At 54.0% G+C, this 22,124-nt stretch overlaps 1 protein-coding gene across 1 annotated transcript in view; it reads right to left on the reverse strand.

Moving 5' to 3' along the window:
- LOC122480056 (RAP1 GTPase activating protein) overlaps window positions 1-22,124 on the reverse strand; it is a 50,284-nt gene that overhangs the window by 26,431 nt on the left and 1,729 nt on the right. The window contains 2 exon segments of the mRNA XM_043574018.1: window positions 1,281-1,374; window positions 21,752-21,787. Of these exon segments, the coding sequence (XP_043429953.1) occupies window positions 1,281-1,374; window positions 21,752-21,787 (130 nt within the window).

Here is a 22,124-nt window from a genome sequence, read left to right on the forward strand (position 1 = left end):
ATCAAGGCCTCTTCCTGTATGCTTAGGGGGAGAGGGACTAGGGGGCCTCAGTCATGAACCCAGGTGCCATTGAGTCGTTCCCTTCCTGCCAAGCCCCAGGATCCACAGGCCCCATCTTGGGCTTTGGCCCAGGCACAGGGAGCAGGAGATGGTCTCAGGAGCCCCCTGATGTTGCCCTAGGAGCCCCCTTGGAGGTGGTGGAATCCCACAAGGATTCCAGTCCCTGGCCATCTGCCTTCCTGGCCAAGGAGAGGTACACGGCCCTTCTTCCAGGCCCGAGTGTGGGAGAAGAGCTTAGCAGGCCCTGGGCTTGCTATTTCCTGACTGTGTGACCTTAGGAAAACCTCTCTGAGCATCTGAATCCTCACCTGGAGAATGCCTGCCATCCAAGGTTTGATGAAATGACCAAGAGGCATGATGATGTCTGTGGACATGCTTTAGAAACCACAAAATATACTGCAAAAGAGAGGGTTCATTTCCTTCTGCATCAAGGAGGCCACAAGGCCAGGCACTCTGGTCACACAGCCTGAGTTCTGACCCCAGCCCCATCATAACCTATTTGTGTGTCTTTGAGCAAGTAACTTCTCTGAGCCTTGATTTTTTTCATCTACAAAGTGGGACTAATAGTAGTAGCTATCATGTAGTACTTCCCGTTGGAGGATGAAATGAAATACTGCCTATAAACCATTAAGTACCCATCTGGCATATAATAACTCTCAATAAATGCTCGTGGTTGTTACTGGTATTCTGCACAAGTTGCTCAGTTATTTATCTCTTACCTGGACTATGGCTCCTTGAGGACAGGGTCTGTGTCCAATTGATTTCTGGCCCCTCAGCGCCCAGCACAAAGTCTGATACAAATCAAGTGCTCGGCGAACACGTTTGATTTTGGTGATCTCATTCACAGGGCTCTCACCCTGTGCCAGATATCATGGGTGGAATGTTTTATTGGCACTTTTTTCATTAAATCCTCACAATAGCTCCGTGCCAGGTAGTATCATTATTCCAGGCTTACAGACAAGGAAGCTGATGGGGATGTTGATAAGGAAGGTGATGGAGAATAGCTGTTTGGCCAGTTTGTTCCCAGCTGTCCTGCCCCCTCCCCAACAGTGATATAGGCCCCGGCCCAGCGCACTCAGGGGTGAGGAGTGGTGTCCCCTCGGGGAGCTAAGCCTCAAGCAGCATCTGCATGAACACTTGACCGCTGTCCGCTAGTCATTCTTAATTCTCTGTCAGCCCCAGGGTCTCCAGACCAGGGGCAATGGGGAGGGGGCACTTACCTTGGGGTGGAGTGAAGCAGTGTGGGAGGGAACGAAGTCCACTCGTGGCAGGTCTAGGGCGTGAGGAAAGCACTGGTTTTGCCCATCACTCCTCCTGGAAGAAAGAAGGGGTCTTATGGTCAAGGAAGGCTCCAGGCTGGGAGGTTTGTGAACTCTGGGAGGAAGAATCGCTCTCAGAGTCGGAGGACAGATTTCATGGAGGGGAGGTCATGGGTTCCCCAGGAGGAGGGAGAGGAGGGGCTTCTGGAGCAGGGTTGCCAAACAGGCTCTCCTTCCCCGGAGATCAGAGATGTGGACAGGGTCTCTCCCCGAGTTCTCCATTAGGCCTGCCCAACACATTCCTGTCAAGAGAACGTCCACAGCCCATTCTGAAGATGGGTAAACTGAGGCAGGGGGCAGTGAAGGTTGCTGTAAAGGGCTGAGTCCTGATCTCTGTACTAAGCAGGGAGCTCAACCTCTATAGACCCCTTCCTGAGCCTTCAGAGAAACGCAGCCTTAGGGCTGAGAGGACACTTGGGTGACTGCTGTTTTTTTTTTTTTTTTGAGAGAGAGACAAGCATGAGTGGGGAGGGGCAGAAAGAGAGGGAGACACAGAATCTGAAGCAGGCTCCAGGCTCTGAGCCGGCAGCACAGAGCCCGATGCAGGGCTCGAACCCACGAACCGCGAAATGGTGGCCTGAGCCGAAGTTGGACGCTTAACCGACTGAGCCACCCAAGCGCCCCTGGCAACTGCTATTCCTAATGAAATAGTAATAGCTGACAGCCACTGGGCCTACTATGTGCCAGGCCCTGTGCCAAGCCCCTCTTTCCAGGCCTGAGGGCACAGACTCCTCACCACACTGGTATTCTCATTTAACAGATGAGGACCCAGAGGCATGCAGAGGTCATACAGCTGGTCAGGGGCAGAGCCAGCCTCTGAGTAAGGCCTGACTCCAAGCTCAGCCTCTTTGCCCACACCCACACCCCTCCCTGAGGAAAGGAAGCAGGTCTGATGAGGGCGAAGTCAGCTCCTGTCACCCTAGAAAGCCTGCTGAGGAGGCCACCTCTGGGGTCAAGGAGAGGAAATGCCCAGTGGCTCCTGGGACCCAGGGAGCCCAGGGCCGGGCGAGCCAGGCTGGCTCACCCGGCCCTGGGCTCCCTCCTGCTGCCCAGGGCCACCCTGACGTGTCTGCAACCCCGCCCCGGTCCCATCAACGGAGGCTGGTCCTGAGAGAGTGAGTCATTCCAGCTGCCAGATCTTCCATGGCCCACAGCAGCGGGCTTGAGTCAGGCCAGTCTGGGACTGCCCCTCCCTGAAAGGGGGAGGGGCTGCAGGAACCTGGCCCAGGAAGGAGACCCTGAGCACCCTCGGAGCCCCCCTGCCCACTCTCCTCAGCCCAGCCTCTCTGGTTAGGAGAGACAGCTGAGAGGAGCCGTCCACATCCACAGCTCGGCTGCAGGCACCAGAAGCCTCTCCACCTCTCGGGGGCTGCTGGCATCTAAAAGCGGGGCCTGCACTAAGCAGTGCACTTGACCCAGAAAAAGAGATATGGTGGCAATGGCATTTCAAGCCATGGCATCACTGTGAAAAGAACACTTACCTGTTGTATGACCTTGAGTCAGTGCCACACCCCTCCTAGCCTCTGCTTCCAAAAAAATTTCATCATAGAGCCTGGGTAGCTAGTAGGTATTTACTCAATAAGTTCTTTGGTATTCATTCATTCATGGTAAACTCTGGCTCCCCAAGTTAGGTCTCTTTAGTTATTTGTTGAATGGATAAATGATTGAAGGAATCAGTGACTGAATGAAGGCTGGCAGTAGGGAGCCACTGGAGGTGTGTGAGCAAGGGAACCGCCTGTACTTAGGTCCCTGTAGTTTGCCAGGTATGCTGACCTGGCATGTCATGTGAGAGACTGGAGCTGGGGGAGTAGAGAGAGGCCCACAGAAATGGTCCAGGCAAATTCCACTGAGGTCACCCTGGGGACTCTTTGTCAAGACCTGGGTCATGTGCCTAGAACTGTATCAAGCATTTTACACCCTCACTACAGTGCTGGGAGATTGGCATCATGTATCCCCAATTTTATAGATGGAGAAACTGAAGCTCAAAGAGGTGAAGCCACTTCCCCTAGCAAATGGGTGACAGAGCCAGAACTGAAAGCCCACGCCCTTGACTGAGTAAGGCCAGCGCCAGCGGGGTGGAAAGCAGAGGCTGCCCAGGGACCAGGAAGTGCTGGGGTTGCAGCCCAGCTGAAGCTGGATCCCCTTAGTGGTGGGGACACGGGGACAGTGGTGTTGGCGTGGCCCTGGCTGCCCAGCGGAGGTTGTCGCCTATGATGGAGCTATTTGGGCCCTGTTCTTCTGCCTGCCCCACTCAGGCCCCCAGGCTCAGACCGTGGCCACTGCAGGTCAGTCTGGCAACAGCTCCCTGACGCACTCCCCTTCCAGAACCCGCTCAGTCTGAGCTTCCCCATGGCCATTTATCCGTCTTGCACGGGGCTGCTCATGCTGGCACAGGACTAGGGAAGTCTCTCGAGACAAGGAGGCGGACGGCGGTCTGGCTTCCATCGGGGACCCTGCCGTAAGGCCCTCAACTCTCTAGTTCTTGGCTGGCTAGAGCAGGCCCCTCACAGGCAGTACCCAGCACCCCACCCCCTGCCAGGCAACTCCTCCACCTACAAGGTCATTGCTGAGGCCCTAAAGGGCAGGGGAAGGGAGAGGCTCCACAATGGGGACAGAGCAGGAATTGGACGCTCTGGGCCCTGCCTGCCCCCATCCATCCCAGCCCCGAGGGAACAGAAGGACAGTAATAACAAAAGCCACAGCCTACCTGTGCCTTGTATGATTCCACTTAATCACCACAGCAACCCAAGTGAGGCAGGTGCTCAAAAACTGCCTGCTTTACACACAAGGAAACTGAAGCTCAGAAAGGTACGTTAACTTGCCCAAGGTCACACAGTGAATGAGGCAGAGCAAACATTGGAATCCAGGTTTGTCACTCTAGAGCCCAAGATCTGAACTTCATAGCAGGGGCAGACCTAGCAAGTCCCATTCGAGAGGTAATGAAAACAGCAACAGCAAAGGACAGCCAACACTGCTACCCGACCTACCCTGGGCAGGCTCTGCTCTAACTGCTTCGCTTGGATTCACTCACTGAACACCCTTCTTTCAAAGGAGGGCACTAAGACACAGAGAGGTTCAGCAACTTGTCCAAGGTCATGCTGGCAGTAAGTGAAAGACAGAGGATTTGAACCCTCAACCATCCAGGTCTGGGTACTGTGCCCTAATGCTATACTATACTGACTGAGCAGATACTAGTTGCTCAATAAATAACCTGGAAGGGATGAATAAACTCAACCTGCCACCTCCCTCCCTACCTCCCCATGCCTCCCCTCCCCCTGTCGGCCTCCCTCTTCTCACACCCATCTCATCCCCACCTTTCTAGCCATCCTCCATTCCCCTTCTGCCTCTGCCCTCTGTGGACCTCCCCCAACTTGGCCATTTTCCTCCCTCTCATGAACTTGAACTTCTCTGTCTCTCCTCCCCTCTCTATCCCACCCTCACCTCCTTCCTTCTAATCTCCACTATTCTGTTCACGTGGGGTCTGGCCCTCTCTGCTTCTCTGAAAACCTTCCAGACCCAATGGCCTGGCTCAGCTTAAAATGCTTTGCATTCTGGGGCACCCGGCTGGCTCAGTCAGTGGAGCATGTGAGTCTTGATCTCCAGGTTGTGAGTTCAAGCCCCATTTTGGGTGTGGAGATTACTTAAAAATAAAAAAATATATTTTAAAAATGCTTTGCATTCCCTCTGCGCATGCAGCAGCTGGAAGGTGCCTGGAGCATGCTGGGACTCAGGGAACTCTCCCCTTTTCCTTTCCCCCTGCCATGACCGAAGTCATATCTGCACAGCACTCTTGCAGTCTAGTGTGCTAGACTCCCCTCACTCTCCCCACCCTCACTCCATGCATCTGATCACCGCAGCAGCTTTGTGAGGTTGGCTATTATCCACCTTTTTTCCAGATAAGAAAACTGAGGCTCAGAGAGGTTAAGTGACAAGTCCACGGTCACAGCAGGGAAAGGGGAGAACAGAGGTTTAACTCCAGCTCAAGGTTCTTCTACTACATACATCACGGCTGCTCCCAACCCAGGACCTCAGCCCTGTCACCTAGCCTTGGCCCCCGGTGGCCTCCCCATGGCAGCCCTCCCCAGCTCCTGCAGCTACCGCCAAGCATCTTCCAGGTCCAGCTCCAATCCTTTCCTGTCTGGCCTGGACACTTGCCTACAGGTACAGAAGACCTGGACACAGAAAAAGGTGGCAGCCAGAGAGGAGGTAACTTGCCCAAGGTCACACAGAAAGCCTGAGCCAACCTGGCATCCGGGCCAGGCACATTCCAGGGTCACCTTCAGGCCCCGGAGGTGTGTGGCTGCCGGCCAGCTGGCCCCAGCTCCCCACCCTCTCAACGCACCCATCTCTCCCAGGGAAAGGGCGCAGCAAGGGGGTGGGGGAGGGGCCCAGTGGCCCAGCTCCCGAGTGGGATGGGCCAGGCCGGAAGCTGCTGCTGACAGCTCCTGGGTTTCTTGGCAACTGTCACTGCGCCTCCTCCCATCCCTTATCTCCACATCGAGGTAACAATAATAATCACACTGTCATGAGTACAGCTTTTTGTATTTTGCAAAAGTGCTGTTTATCTGCTCACTCCTGGGAGTCTCACCGGAACTGGAGTGGGAGATAAGGCAGTCGCTAGGATCCCCAATTCCTGGAAGGATAAACTGAGGCTCAGAGAGGTTAAACCACCACCTTGAGGTCACCCAGGAAGGCAGAAGTAGACTGGGGACCAGAACCCAGGCCTTCCATTAGTCCAGGGCTCCAGATGCCACACTGGGGTAGGGGGCATCTCCGGGTGGTTCCCCACACTGCCAAACCACAGGCATGGTGGGGGGGAGATAGGTAAGACTGAGGACAGTTGGCCAGATGCCTTCCTGGGTTGTTTCCCCACTGTTAACCAGCTGGAGAGTTGATGGGAGGGTCCTGTCTTTCTCCTCATAAGGCTGCTGTGAGACACAGAGTAGAGTAAGCACTATAGAAGTGTTTGCTATTATGATTAATTATTATTAATATTAGCCACTCTCCTGGGAACCTCACCCTTTCAGGGCATTAGAGCAGTGGCTGGGCTGTCCTTTGGGTATGACTTGGTTCTTTGGCCACCCAAAGATAGTGGCCCTGGATGGAGGTCCCCAGGTGGGTGTGGCCCCTGCTGACTCTCCTAGCCTCATCTCCACGCACACCCCCTTCCTGTCCTGCCCCAGGCACCTTGTCCTAGCCTGTTTGGGCTGCAAGCAGTTTTCCAAATAAGCCACGCTGTTTCACACTGCTGAGCCTTGGCACAGGCTGTTTCCTCGGCTGGGGGCTCCCTTTTCCTTCTTGGCTGCCTGGTGAACTATTCATGCTTTAAAGTTCATTTTAAACAGGTGAAACTCTGGTGGCCAGAGCAGGTAACACATGACCACCAAGGCAGGAAGCCTGTGATGGGGAGCAGGGGAGCTAGACAGGTACAGGACAATACACACACAAGTTGGGAAACCAGACTTGGGTGGTTGGGGGGGGGGGGGGCAGAGCAGGTGCTCAGCTAGCCAAGGAACACAGGGCCAAGAAGGACTTGTGAGGGAGGCTAGCCCAGGATAGGGTCCTGAGGGGTCCAGACGAGCCCAGCACTGGTCACCAGTGGACAGGGTCCCTTGAATCTCCATGGTCTCCATGAAACCAGCTGGTTCTACCAATCTGGTGACTCATGTGGGGGACGGCAGAGGGTACAGACCTCAAGGCGAGAAGCAGGTACAGAGGGCTACTCCTGTGGGCCCTCACCCCCCCTGAGAGAGGCCACTCTGGATGGGGCTTGGGGGCTGCCTATGTCTCCCAGCTGTGGTATCGTGCCTGAGGGGACTCTGATCTCCTGAAACCAGAGACCGGAGGCTGCACTGGAGTTGCCCCTTCCCCTGGGGGCCACAGAGCCCCATTGTCTCCAGTGCTCAGACATCCGGCACTGCCTCCCCCCACCCTCCCGCTTGCCTCTGTCTTGCCAAGATGCCACGGAAGGTGGCCAGGGACAGCCCGGTGAGCAAGTTTCTGAAGCTAGGCCCCGGGAGCCCAGCCCCCTCCACCCAAGGCCTACAGGGAGGGGAGGGACACAAGCATGGCTGCTCCTGACTATCCTTTCCCCAGGCACCTTCCACCTCTCTACCAGGATTCAAGAGGAAGTGTGGGGGTGGGCGGGAGCCAGGCGCTGTGATGTCCCGTAATCCGTAATTGGCACAACCCAGATCGCGGTTTCAGAAACAAGGAAGCAGAGGCTCCTCAAGGTTGCAAGATGGGCCAGGGGGTCCCGCAACCACCAAATGGTAGAGCTGGCAGAGTCACCCTGGGAGTGGGGAGCAGGCCTCAGTCCCCACGCTGCACAGAGGGGGTGGGCAGGGACGTAGCACGTGGAGTCCCCACCCTCACTCCATGCTGGCTGAGCGCCAAAACACCCGGATGCCGGAGCCGGGCCAGGTAGTGGCCTCCTGAGCAAACAACAGGTTGGCAGCCCGGAGAGGAGGTCATGGGACCGGCCCCCTCCCGGGGGCGCAGCACCTAAGGACCGGGCCTCCCATCCACCTGCTGAATGCCAGGGCCTCCCCTGCCCAGGTGCCAGAGCCAGGCCGTGGCCTGGGCCTGACCCTCCCCGCCTCCCCGGGACTGACTCCTCCCGGCACCTGACTCCTCCCGGCACACGGGGCAGGGAGAGGAGCCATACCGAGGTGACCCAGCCACCCAGCCTCTTCCTGCTTGGGTAATAACACCTGCTGACCCCGCCTGGTACTTTACAGAGTGTCCTTTCACTAGGCCCCCTCAACAGCCTCACAAAGAACCTAAGGCGGTAACGTCATCTCCATTCCACACGGAAGAGACCTGAAACCAAGATGGCAGTGGTGACTTTCCCAACGTGCCGCACCTGAAGCTGGAACCCACTGCTCCACTCCTTGGCCCACGGCTGCAGGACGGCTCCCACTGATGGGCCTGCCACAGGCTGCCACCCTGAGCGCCCAGGGAGAGCGTGAGCCAGAGGCCGTGAGCAAGGCCCTTCCCGGCACCCATGAGCTGGGGCCCATGCCACCTACGCCGCACCTCCCTCGTTAACCTTATTGTCCTTCCCTGCCTGTGCAGCCCAGGGGGTCGGTGTCCCTTTTCTGAGCTCCATGCATTCCTTCACTCACGCACTCAAGCTCCGTCATCTACCCCCTCCCCCACTTGCCCTTCACTCCTACACTCAGTTATTCATTCAGGATTCACGTCCTGCTGCCTGCTCTGGGCCTGACCGTGCTGCTGGGCATGGGCATCTGAGCGGGGTGAGCCAGGCCTCCCCCATCTCAAAGCAAAGCCTCAGTGACACCCCCCCCGACTGTTCTCTAGCTGTTCTCCAGCTGTTCTCCGCATTCCTTGGGCCCAGACACTGAACCCTCCAGTGCCGAGGTCTTGTTTAATCCATCCCTCTCCCTCCCCAGCTGGTGGGCTTGCCACTTTGTGGGCCCCGGGCCAAGCTGGTGAGCAGAAGTCCCTGCCAGGCCAAGACAGAGGGGGCCAAGGTCACCATCTCCTAACAGAAGGTGACAAGGAGAAGCCTTAGCTCTGTCTCTAAATCACCATGTGGGCAGAATTAAGTCACCACGACCTCTCCAAGCAGATTCCACTGGGAACTGGGACTCAGACTGGATGGTGACATCCTACAGGAGGATGAACAGGAAGATGAGACACTACACTGAGCTGGGTCTGCTGAGGACTGAGTGAACCAGAACCCTGGAGGGCTTACTCTGCCCGGCAGGGGCTGTGGAGGGGCCCTTCAGCTCCTCTAAGCCCCTTCTCTTCTCTGAGCCTCAGTTCCCTCATCTCCCAAATGAAACAGTAATACCTACTTTGCAGGGTTGTTGTATAGAATAAATTAGAGGTTATACGTACAATCTGACTAGCCTGGAGCTAGTCAGTATATAGTAAGTGTTCAATAAATCACTGGCCCCTGCTGGGAGAGGCAGTGTAACATCACAGGTGTGGGTTCTGGAGCCAGACTGCCTGAATTTGTATCCTAGCTCTGCCACTTAACAGCTGTGTGACCTTGGGCAAGTTGCTTAACCTCTCTGAGCCTCGATTCCCTTATCTGTGCAATGGGGATAACAACAGTGCCTGCCTTCAAGGGTTGTCCTGAGGACTGAATAAGTTATTACATGCAAAGTATGTAAACATTAACCATGAGCATTTCCTGGCCTTCCCTTCTCTCCTCCTTTCTTCCTTCTTCGCTTCCTCTGTGGGCTGCTGAGGACTAAGGCAGGACTCCTAGGTGGAGGTTGTGAGAAAGTAGACTGGAGCTGCCCAAGAGCAGAACGAGCGTGTAAGGTACTGAGCAAAGGCAGGCAGAGCCTCCAGGGATGTAATGGGGAGACAGGTGTGGGGACAGCAGTAAGGGCAGCATGACCTCTCAGGCACCTCCCCCACTTGGAATCTCTGCCTCTTGATGGCTCTGGGATCTCTGTGGTCAGGGACAGAGGCAGTGGGTAAATCCCCATTATTTTGAGGAAGTAGACTTTTCTACTGGGGCACATGGATTGTCTGCTGGGGCACATGGATGGCTACCACCTCTCTGTAGAGGTTTTGGCCACTCCTTTCATGGAAAAAATGTAAATACTCTTTGGCCCAGCCACTCCTTTTATACACAAATGCACAAAAACATATGAACATATGACATTCACTGCACCAGTGTTTGCAATAGCCAACATCTGGAAGCCACCTCAATGGTCCATTAAAAGGAGGCTGGATAAATGCATTAAGGCACATGCAAACAGTCGGGGACCATGCAGTGATCACAAAGGGGGCCTCTGTCCTGATGGAAAAAGGGGTTTGAGGCATACTGTTAAGTAAAAAAAAAAAGCAAGTTGCACAACCAAAATCTCACTTGTGAAAATTAAAAATTAAATGCAAAAGTTCACATGGCTTGTCTCTAGGAAGCGGGACCACCAGGAACTCCTGCCTTCTATAGGATATATTTTTCTGCATTGTTTGGAGTTTTTCTTTCTTTTTTTTAATTTTTTGAATGTTTATTCATTTTTGAGAAAGAGAGAGAGGGTGAGTGGGGGAGGAGCAGAGAGAGAGGGGGACACAGAATCTGAAGCAGACTCCAGGCTCTGAGCTGTCAACACAGAGCCTGATGTGAGGCTTGAACTCAAGAACCATGAGATCATGACCTGAGCCAAAGTCAGACGCTTAACCAACTGAGCCACCAAGGTGTCCCGTTTGGAGTTTTTCAATGAGCACTTATTATTTTTGTAGGGGGGGGGGGAGATTTTGTTTTTAAGGAAATCTGAGCATTTACTATAAGTCAGCTGAGTACCTGACCCTTACCTTTCTCAATCATCTTAAGGAGATCCTTACTCCTTAGTCCAAGAAGGAGAAACTGATATGGAGAGAGGTTAAATACCATGGCCAAAGTCCCCTGGCCAGGAGTGACAGCTGGGCTGTATCCCCAGTTCTGGCTAATTCTAAAGCCCACGCTCTTTCCCCTACATTAAGCATTAGGCAACCTTTTCTGAGGGTCAGGGAAGAGAGAAAACAGGAGAAAAGCAGCCCAGGCAGCTGGGCACAGGGCTGTGCCCCCCGGGACCTCAGCTGTCATGTCCTGGGAGCCAGGCCAGCTGGGGTTAGCCCACTGGGGACAGGGCTGTCTGCCTCATTTGCAAATGCAAATGCGGGCTCTGCTCCTGGCTTCAGCTCCATGCCCTGAGCTGCCCCAGGCTGGCAGGCTGGCAAGTGCCCAGCCCCTCCACTGACTTCGCCCCCCGAGGCTGTGGGGTCACTAGGCAGGTGGGCATACACTGGGGCTCCAAATAACTTTCCATGTTGATCAGCCTGTTTCTGGAAGAATTTGTCATTGAAGGTCGCCTGCCACATTTCCAGTGACAGGCTGGAAAGGTGACAAGCACGTCCACTTGTGCCCGAGTTTGGAAGGGCCAGTGAACACATCTAGAAGTTAGACGGACCTGAGTTCCAATCCTGGCTGGGTCAAGCTCTAGCTGTGTGGCCTGAGGCCAGTCACTTCACCTCTCTGGAACCTGTTTCCTCAGCTGTAAAATGGTGTGGACAACGCTTTCCTGCAGGGCTGCTGGGAGAATTCAATGAGATAATGCATATCAACGTACTCCTTAAGCTAGAAGCCACCTTCCACGTGCAGGGGAGGGTTATGATCCTGCACGTGTGTGTGCAAGGCACATGTGCGCATCCGTGCGCCTGTGGAGCGGACAGAGGATCCTGGCTGGACCAGAGGGCCCTGCCACCCACAGTCAGCAAGCAGGCGGGGCAGATGTCTGGCACTTTCTCTAGTAGCCCCCTCAGGGTTTTCTGCAGCTCTGCCCGGTGGTGAGAAAGGGTGAGTGTCTCTGTGGGGGAGGTTGTAGATGGAGGCCTGGCAGGAACGTGAAATGTGGGTGGGAGAGAAAGCATTCGTGTCTGGGCCGTGCGGGGGTTTGTACATGAGCATGTTTGTGTCTATCACGTCACCCGCCTGCCTAAAAGCCCTTGGTGGCTTCTCACCGCATGCGGGCTGCACGTGGCCCACGAGGCCCTGCGTGTCTGTCCCACCCCCAGGCCTCAGCAGGCCCCACACCCCCTACCTGTTACACTCTCCCCGTCTTCCCCCGTCACACCACATAAACTACCCTCTTATCCAGTCTTTCTGGAGCCTCACACTGGGGCAAGCTGTCACCACCCTGACCAGCCTCCCCAGAAGCCTGACCTGGGCCATCGCAGACTGACCAGTTTGGTTGGCACATGTCCTGGTGTGACCTAGACCACGATCCATCTCTCCTTCTAGAAATGGAGCTTCCTCGGGTGAAGACAGGGTCTGTTTGGGGGCCTGGCACACTGTCGATGTCCAATTATGCTCTGCTCCAGGAGGGACTGTGTGTGTTAATAACTCTGTGTTCATGACAAAGCTGTCTGGATGAGAGTCAAGTCCGTGAGCATAAGTATGGAAATTATGTGCACGTGCATGTGCGTGTGAGGGGGTCACCTCAAAGAAACTCTGGCCCCGCGGATGGGCCAGATGTGGGAAAGGCCAAGGCACTCTGTGGCCAGTGTCCACACCCAGGATGGCTTGGGGGGAGAGAGAAAGCAAGCATGAGTTCCCTGCCCCAAGCCCCTCCTAAAATAGCCAGGCTCAGGGTCTCTGTGACAGACCCCAGAATACTCTTGGGGAGGAGGGCAGCCAGGCGGGCGCCAGCTCAGAGGACCTTCTGCTCACTTGGGGCCCAGCCCAAGCCTGGTCCTGCATGCCTGCCCACATGCCCACCCCCTCCCCTGGACCTGCCTTGTGAACAGCAGTTCCTGATCGGAGAGAAGGTAGGCCTCCAAACCCCCCGCCTGCTCAGCTGCCTTTCAGCTGCTGCCAGGAGGTGATCTGGAATGTTCCAGATTTGGGATGGGGCAAAGAATCTTGTTCCTGCCTCAAAGCCTTTATACTCACTCTGCCCTCTATCTGAACTACCACGACCAGCTCCTTCCCACTGAGGCCTTGAGAGGCCCTCCATTGTACCCTTAGAGAAGGGGGACCCCTTCCCACCCACCCCACCCCTCATTACTCACCATCCATCTGAAATTACCTAATTTGTCTGTTAAGCTCATTTTGCATCAGTCTCCTGGACTGTGGGGTAACCTGCACGAGGCCAGATACCACGTCCGTCAGGTTGGCCTCTGGATCCCCAATTCTTAGACGCTGCCTGGCACACGGTAGGCACTCAATGAGTGTTTGTTGAACGGACAAATGGCTAATGGAAAGCATGAAAGAATCCTGTGAGGTGAAGACTGTCCCTATTCACAGGTGAGGAAACTGAGGCTCAGAGAGGTGGAGTCTCTAGTCCAAGATCACATAGCAGTCAGACCAGGCCAAGATTAGGGACTATCTGTCTCTGCTAGAAACCCAGCACACTGAAGTGTTTTGTAGCCAATCTTCCCATGGTATAGGTAGGAAAATGAGCCTCAGAGAGCGAGTGATGTTTCTCCAGGACACCTGGGAGGGACCCAGAAGGTTCCATCCCTCCTCCAGCATGTGGCTCGAAGCTGGTGCACTGGCCAGCCCTTTCAAAGTGCCTTGTCATTCCTTTCACTGTCGCTGAGGTGGGGACTGCTAATACCCCCACCGGACAAAGGAAGAAACCACAGATCAGCCGGAGGGGGGGGGCATTGCACAAGGTCACCCAGCCAGGACTCCGTGCAGTCCTGCTGGCATAAGCCAGCGTTCTTAGGGACAGTGTCAAAGTTGGCGTGCACGGCTGGGGAACACGCTCATGTGCAGGCAGTCACCTCCTGGCAGCTGGTGAGCCTCCAGAGGACAGAATCCGCACAATGCTGCCCCTCCTGCAGGGCCCAGCACATAAGGACGACAGGCACTAACCGCCATCGCCGGCATTGCTCTGGGCCAGGCCTGGTTTTCCACCTTGGAACACATGATCTCATTTGATCCCCACAATAATCTTCGAAGTAGGTGCTTTTGTTTTCTTTGACTTACAGGTGTAAAAAACGAGACCCAGAGAAGTGAACCTACATTATACACAGCACTAGACTGACAGCACAGGGCAGAGAAGTTCCAGGAGAGGGGAGGAGAGCGGGTGATGGGGCCATGGGAGGCCTCTGCCCAGTGGTGATTTGGGGGTTCAGACCCTCTGGAGCACCCGCAGGAAGTTCCAGTGGGGCTTTCAGGGTGTGACCTGACGGCTACCCCTGCCACCTTCAGCTGCCGGGTCCAGTTCTGTCTTGTGTCCAGCACGTGCCATCACACGCCTTTCTCTTCCACGTTGCTGCTGGGTCACCTCCTCCAGGAAGCCTCCCCCGATTCCTAGGTGTGGAGGAGGAGTCCTACTCAGAACTCCCCATAGCCTCCCAACCGATGCTTATCACCTCCATTAGAACCACCTCTTTCCTCATTTCCTGCTCTGGACTGAGAACTCCACAAGGGGCGTGGCCTTGTCTGTCATCTCCAGTGTCCTGTCCCCACTGTCTGGTTGGCCCTCAGAGGGCATCCCCACACTAAATATTTGTTGAATTAATCCGCTGAATGAATGAACGACTGTCTTGGGGAAGACCCTGCCCCGAGGAAAGTCTTTAGGAGATTTGGGAATATTAGCAAAGTCCCCTTTTTAACCACTGCTTCTCAACCAAACCACCTCAACAGCACCTAAAATTCTAGTACTAGAATCTTAATGAGTCTCTCTTCGGTTTAATGAGTCTTTTCTCTCAAAATGCAAATGCTCTGCGAAAGGGAAAACATCCACCGAGTACACACACTGGACTTATTTCGTTCTAAGACTCCCATGGGGTAAGCAATGCAGTTCTCATTGTTATGGACCATCTGAGACTCAGAGAGCCAAACTGCCTTCTGCAAGGCCGCACGGCAAGTAAGAAAACCCGAAGTTGGTTCTAACTCAGGTCTGCCTAAAAACAGAGCCTAAATCTTCCCTTTTGTACCACCTACAAAGGGACCTGAGTCTGACATCGTTGTGACGGAGAAGCAAGCAGGGCCACGTTGTGCCGAATGTAGGCATATGTGGAAACTAGCCAGAGATGGAGACTCACTGCCCAAGATCACACAGAGTAACAGTGGCAGTCCCAGGAACAAAACCATCTGGAGGGGGACCTTCTCTTGTCTCCCAAGCTAGAGGGGCTCTTTCTCGGAAGAAGGGGGGCGTCTCTCTGGTCTGAGGTCTCTCCCAGGGGTTCCCACCCCCATCCCTGCCCCAACACACAAGGAAATGACCTTTCTCAGAAGGGGGCATCTCTTGGGCCCATAGAAAGATAAGGGAGTCCAAGAGCTGAGCTGAATAGAAGATGAAAATGAGAAAGGGCTGGGACAAGTAGCTGTTGAGTGTAGAAACAACAGACCTGGGGAGGCAACATCACTGCCCGTATCTTGTTAAAGGGCCACTGTGGGCAATGGGAGGCCCCAGAGGCTACATCCAGGCTCAAGCAGCTGATTGTAAATATGGAAGAACTTTTGATATCCAGCAATGGAATGGGCTACTTTGAGGTAGTAAACCTCCTATCACTAGGAGTGAGCAAGGAAGGGCTAGTCAAGGAGCTGCTCGGAGGTCAAGATGGTCTCAACTAGGGATGGTGGGCTTTGAGAGGTCTTGAAAATAAAAGCCCATTTTTCACAGGAGACCCCTCCCAAAGCCTCATTCCAATACTCAAAACGGTCATGAACCAAAAAAGGGGTTCCTTGCTAGGTGGGAGGTCATAGGAGGGCATCTCAAAGTTCTCTTCCATCTCCCAAGATTCCAGGAGGCCCAAATTCTCTGATTCTAGGATTTTACAAAGCCAGGAGTCTGAGACTCAGTTGTTCTGCATGTCAGTTACTGACATATCCAAACTCCTACCTTGACTATAAGCCCCTGCTCAGTCTAGTTCTTCCTCTTTCTCCAAACCCACACCTGATCTCATTTTTTTAGATGTTTTAAAATTTTATTTTGAGAGAGAGTGAGAGACCATGAGCAGGGGAGGGGCAGAGAGAGAGAGAGAGAGAGAGAATCCCAAGCAGGCTCTGCACTGTCAGCGCAGAGCCCAACATGGGGCTTGAACTCATGAACTGTGAGATCATGACCTGAGCTGAAATCAAGAGTCGGAGGCTTAACTGAGCTACCCACGTGCCCGGATCTCATTTTCCCTCATCCCTCCAGCCATACTGGCCTCCTCTCTGTTCCCAAAACACACTAAGCTTGTTCCTGCCTCAGGGCCTTTGCACCTGCTGTTCCTGCAGACAAGAATGCCTCCTTCCCCCTGCTATCTCTTCCCACATCCAGCTCCTCTCATTGTTCAGGTTTTGGTTCAGACGCTACCTCAGAAAGGCCTTGCACGACTCCCTCCATCATCCTCCAGCCTTACAGCACAGGGTGATATGCAAACTGGAGCCTGGCTACTTAGGTTCAAATCTCAGTCTTGCCAAGAGAACTTACAGGCTCTGTAACCCCTCTATGTCTCAGTTTCCTCGGCCCTAAACCGGGGGTAGTAACAGTAGCTGCCTCATGGGGTGATTATGAGGATTATATCCATCAATATATGGAAAGTGCTTTTGGAACACAGACCTGCGCACAGTAAGATCTAGGTGGCATGAATCCTTGCTTTAAAACTCAGCACAACTGAGGCACCTGGCTGGCTCAGTTGGTGGGGCATGCAAGTCTTGATCCTGGGGTTGTGAGTTCGAGCTCCATGTTGGGTGTAGAGATTACTTAAAAGTAAAATCTTTAGGGGTGCCTGGGTGGCTCAGTCGGTTGAGCGTCCAACTTCGGCTCAGGTCATGATCTCGCAGCTCGTGAGCTCGAGCCCCGCATCGGGCTCTGTGCTGACGGCTTAGAGCCTGGAGCCTGCTTCAGATTCTGTGTCTCCCTCTCTCTCTGCCCCAACCCACTCGCATTCTGTCTCTGTCTGTCTCTCAAAAATAAACATTAAAAATATACATTTGAAAAAAATAAATAAATAAAATCTTTAAAATTGAGCACAACCACTGCGGTTCTGTCCTTATCTATTGACAGACTGTCTCCTCTATTCCCCATTTTATGGACGAGGAAATTGAGGCTCAAAGAGGTGAAATACTGGCCACACCAAGCTCTCTGAAGATCGGGACTGGGTCTGTCTCATTTTCTGCTGGAACTGCAGTCCCTAGAATGTACCTGGCACATAGTGTTGCTCAGTAGTTACTTGTGGCTGAATAAATCAATGAATGAATGATGAATAAGTGACCACACTTTATCTGTGCAGTCAGGTGCCCGTGCACCTAAGATTCTGTTTCAGCCTACCTCTGCCCACCCTAGCCCCACGTGAGCCCAGCTCAGTCAAGGTCCCAGCCTCTCTCAGGAGTGGCTGCGGGGACAGGCAGGCTAATGAGCTGGGGATCAGCATCCGTGCCTCTGGCTGCAGTGGGACCCCCTCACCCTAGCTGGGCCAGGGGGAATGAGGCAGGAGCTGCCTTGGCATGCCTTGGGGGAGACCCTGCCCAGAGGTGTGGTGGCAGGTGTGGACTCAGGAAGCAGCTGCTGGCTCCCCCGTCCTGTGCTCTGCCAGCTGCCCGCCGGGGGCCTGCCCACCAGATGCATAATAGATGAGGAGGCCCAGCGGGCTGTGCCTGCCTGGCATTTCAGAGCCACTAATGAGGCCAGCCTCATGCTTTCTGCAGCAGCACACGGGCCCCCAGGGCTTCCAGCTCAGTGATTACAGAGAGCCACCTGAGGACAGGGGCCACCCACCGCAGCCCCGCACTCAGCACACACAGCATCCGAGAAAGCGAGGGCTAAAGGTCTGGGCTCAGGGGCTCAGGCTGACCACACTACCAGTCTTGGTTCACCGCTCACTGTGTGCCCCTGGTCCAGCCACGTCTCCTCTCTGAGCCTCAGTTTCCTCATCTGTAAAATGGCGAATGGATGGTAACAGTCTCCACTCTGTAAAGCTGGTATAAGGATGGAATGAAGTGATTCATTTGCAGGGCTCGGCCCAGGGCCTGAGACCCACGAGATGCTTCATATATGGTAGCATTTCCTGGAGATACCTGGGCGACCAGATGGGCCCTCCCAGTGGGACACATGGGGCTGGGCAGCGGCCTCTGTTTTGGAGGTGCTCAGGATCAGCTCAGCCCATAATCAGAGCTTCCCTCATTCCTGTGGCTTCCTCGTTTGGCCAAGGTCCCTTCCTTGGCAGGAGAAACGGCTGGATTCAAATCCAGCCCTCACCAGTTCTCAGTCTTGCTTTTGGCCTCCAAAATGGGGGCGCTCTTGCCAACCTGCAAGCGTGTCATCACAATGGACCACCGTACACAAATGCCTGGAAAAAAGTGTCATCACAACGGAGACCACCATAAACAAACGCCTAGGGGGAAAATGCTCAGCACCCGCTGGCACTTAATCCTTGCTGGGTCCTGCCTCCTCCTCCCAGGCTCCCAGCTTTAAGGTCCTCTTCTCAGGCCATTTCCAGAACCCCTCCCCTGCACAACTCTACCTGGCCATTCCCCCACCCCGACATCACTCCACCTCCTTCCTCCCCTCACCATCTGAATCCACCTTAAATGCCCAATACCCATTAGGTCTGCAGAAGCAGAGTCACCCACTGTCCCACTGGCTCCTAATCCTCCCACTGGGCCCCATTCTTTTTTCACACTTGTTCTGAGCTTCTTCACCACAGGTAACCTGCTGACGAGGGGCAGGGGGTAGGGGAATCCAGCCATGATCTGGCCACATCTGGCCTCTACCAGGCCTGACTGCTCCTCAATTTAAGCCCCAACTTCTTAATCCTTTTTAAACATTGAAAAATTAAAAAAAATCTTTTTTGTATTCTTTACACCCAACATGGGGCTCGAACTCACGATCCCAAGGTCAAGAGTCTCGTGTTCCAGCTCCACCAACTGAGCCAGCCAGACACCCCTCTTAACCCTTTTTTAACAAGGGGCAGAGGAAACCACATCTCCTCCAGGAAGCTCTCACAGCCTACTTGACAAAGTTTCAACTGTTCCACTCTCTGGCCACGTTTAACTCAATTCCACCAACATTGATTAAGCATTTGCTGGGTTCAGGCAGCTGTGTAAGACTGTGTGGAGGACAGAGAGATGGGAAGAATACAGCTCAACTTTTTGGTGACTCATGCTAGAAAATGAGCCTAAGTCAAAAGTAACCCAGGGAACCCCTGTTCTCGAGGATCTTGGAGCCTGCCTGGTACCACGGCGTTATGTGGACACATTCAACTGGACTGAGAGATCCAATTCAACATGCATTGCACATCAAGTGGCTCAGAGGGGACGTGACCTGCCTAAAGTAACACCACTAACGTGCAGCAGAGGCCGATTCAAGTCCACACCTGTCAGGCTCTGAAGGTCGTGCTCTTTCCACTGTCCCAGAAATGAGACTAATGTGAGGCATAATGAGCAGAGGGAGGGATTTTAAGGATAGGAAGATGGGGAGTGGGGATCAGGAAAGAAAACCCTCAACAGACAGTGATAAAGGTAGGCCGGAGGTGTGGCGGGGGCTCGTGGAAATGGGAGGGTAGGACATGCCAAGGGGATGGGAAAATGTGAGCAAAGGTATGGAGGTGGTATTCTCAGGGGCCATATTCCCATTGATCAGAAATGCAGGTTACAAAAGGGGCACCTTGGGTGGCTCAGTTGGTTAAGCGTCTGACTTGGGCTCAGGTCATGATCTCGCGGTTTGTGAGTTCGAGCCACGCGTCGCGTTCTGTGCTGACCACGGAGTCTAATGCCTGCCTTGGATTCTGTGTCTCCCTCTCTCTCTGTCCCTCCCCTGCTCACACTGTCTCTCTCTGTCTCTCTGTCTCTCTCTCAAAATTGAGTAAACAATAAAAAAAAAATTTTTTAAGAAATGTAGGTCACGAGGGACGTGAGTTCCAGACTGAAAAGGGTAAGTGGATAAAGGCTTTGAATCACAGGCCAGGAAATCATAATTAATAATCAATATGACCCCCATTTACAGAGCAGTAACTATATGCCAGGCACAGGCTGGGAGCTAAGCAGTTGTTTAGGAGAGAGGGCCTCAGGGGTTAGCACCTTGGACAGCATCTCCAGCGAGGAAGGTGTGGGGCAAGGCATTGTGGGTAATGGGCAAATCCTGGTGATTCCAAAATCTTACTTTAGAGTTGTGTCAACTGTGGCCCAGAGAGAGGAATGGATTTGCCAAAAGTCACACAGCTGGTTACTTACTCTCAGTTCTGGGCCCTCATCTCTGACACTTCCTTCAGGGTTCCCTAGAGAGGGCTTTCTGGGTCACCCTTCCATCTTCAAGTCTTCCCTCAAGTGCTCAGACCCACCCTGTGGCCTGGAGGTCCTGGGACAGAGTGCATGAGACTCTGGGCTCTGCATTCTGGAAGGTTAAGATTCAAATCCCAGCTCTGCCCCGAATAGCTGTGTGACCTTGGGCAAGTCACTTCCCTCCTCTGTGCATTACTGTTCTCCTCTGTAATTAGAGGTTATAGTCCATAATTCAGGGAGGTGGTAAAAATTATGTGAGATGATACAGCGCAAGCAGCTAACAGTACCTGGTACACAGCAGGTGCTTAACAAGTGGCAGTTGCTAAGATGGGTTTTTTTTTTTTTTAATATTTATTTATTTTGAGAGAGAGAGAGAGAGAGAGAGAGAGAGAGAGAGAGAGAATCCCAGGCAGGCTCCATGCTGTCAGTGCAGAGACCAACACAGGGCTTCAACACATGAACTGTGAGATCATGACCTGAGCCAAAATCAAGAGTCAAACACTTAACTGACTAAGCCATGCAGGTGCCCCAGTTGCTAGGATAGTATTAATGAAGCCCTTGAAAAAAGGATGGCATCTTCCTCACCTTCATCTGTATCTCCCCTCATCCTATCCCTGCTCTGGGCTTAGCATATGGTCTTGCCCTAGTCGTAGAGGCTCGGATTAACTGGGTCCAGCAGCAGGAGATAAAGCCCAGAGAGGGGGAGTAGCTGGACCTAGGTTGCACAGAGAGCATCAAAGGAAAATAAAGGGCAAGCTCTGGAGCTCAGCCTGGGCACCTGGGTGCCTCCCACCCCAGACGTGGCTTCCTAGGGGGGCTCTGGCAGCAGGTGGGGCAGTGGTGTCAGAGAGGAGTCACCTAGTACCTGGGAGGCACTGCAAGGCCTAGGGACCCCAGGAAGCCCCCAGCAGGGGCAGGAAATGCGAGCTTTCTCACTGGAGTTGAAGCTGCCGCAGGAGCAGCCAGCTGGGCCCATGTGATGCTGGTGCCAGGAAGCTGGGAGGCACCCGCCTGCTGGGCATCGGGGGTGCTGTGAATCCCGAGGTGAGGCTGCACCTCCACCCGCGGCTCTCAGTGTTGGGGAAGCTGCAGACACAGCTCCCCCTCTTCCTCCAAAGCGAGGACAGCCTTCGACTTAGGTCATGGGCTGCAGGAGGGGGTTCTGAAGGCTTGTATGGAGTGTGACTTGGGGTTCAGCGAAAAGGCTAAGGTCACTCGCACCCCCATCCCCCGAGGAGCCATGAGGTGGGAAGGAATAGAGAAGGAAGGAAGCACTTTTGGTGAGGGGCTTCAGTACTCCAGGCCCTGTTTTTTGTTTTTTTAGGTTTGTTTGTTTGTTTATTTACAATTTTACACTCTGTTAAGTAGGCATTTTAGTCCCCATTTCACAGATGAGAACACTGAGGTTCAGAGAGGTTAGTGAATCACTAAGGTCACCCGGACAGTGGGCAGAGCTGATATTTAACCTGATTTGCCTTGACTCCAAGTTGGAGCTCTAGAAAGAATTGTAGGAGAAGATCGGTGGGGGAAGAACAGGTAAGGGGGTCCTTCCACGCCGTCACCTGGAGAGGGTGGCTGAAGGGTTGGTGGGGTCTGGTCTGTCATTCTAGGGGGTGGTAATGGTTTGGGAATGTTCCCAAGGCCCAGCCAAGCAGCCCAGCCCCTCCTGAGAGCCCCCAGTACTCACCACACACTCCGGCGAGGGGAGAAGGACTTGTCCACCCTGAAACATACATGCAAGAGGGGCAGCAGGTGAGGGGGCAGCCCCTTCCCACTCAGCCTTGCCTAGCACATCAAGCCAATCCCAACTCACCCCCCACCCTCCCGGAAGGGCCTGGAGGAGATATTGCTTCTTGGGTGCCTGATGCACTATCAACATCCCCCATAGGCTGCAGGGGCCCCAATGTTAGATTAGGGACATGGGAAGGTGTGGGGAGAGAGTATGGAATAAAGGCAGGGTTGGGGGCACAGGGGCCGGGGAGCAGGGGCCCAGGACCAGAGAGTGGGGAAGCAGCAGAAGCGGGGGTCAGTGTGGGAGGTTTTGGAATAAGTGGAGTGAG

Source organism: Prionailurus bengalensis, chromosome C1 (assembly GCF_016509475.1).
Source record: "Prionailurus bengalensis isolate Pbe53 chromosome C1, Fcat_Pben_1.1_paternal_pri, whole genome shotgun sequence".
Classification (NCBI taxonomy): Eukaryota; Metazoa; Chordata; class Mammalia; order Carnivora; family Felidae; genus Prionailurus; species Prionailurus bengalensis.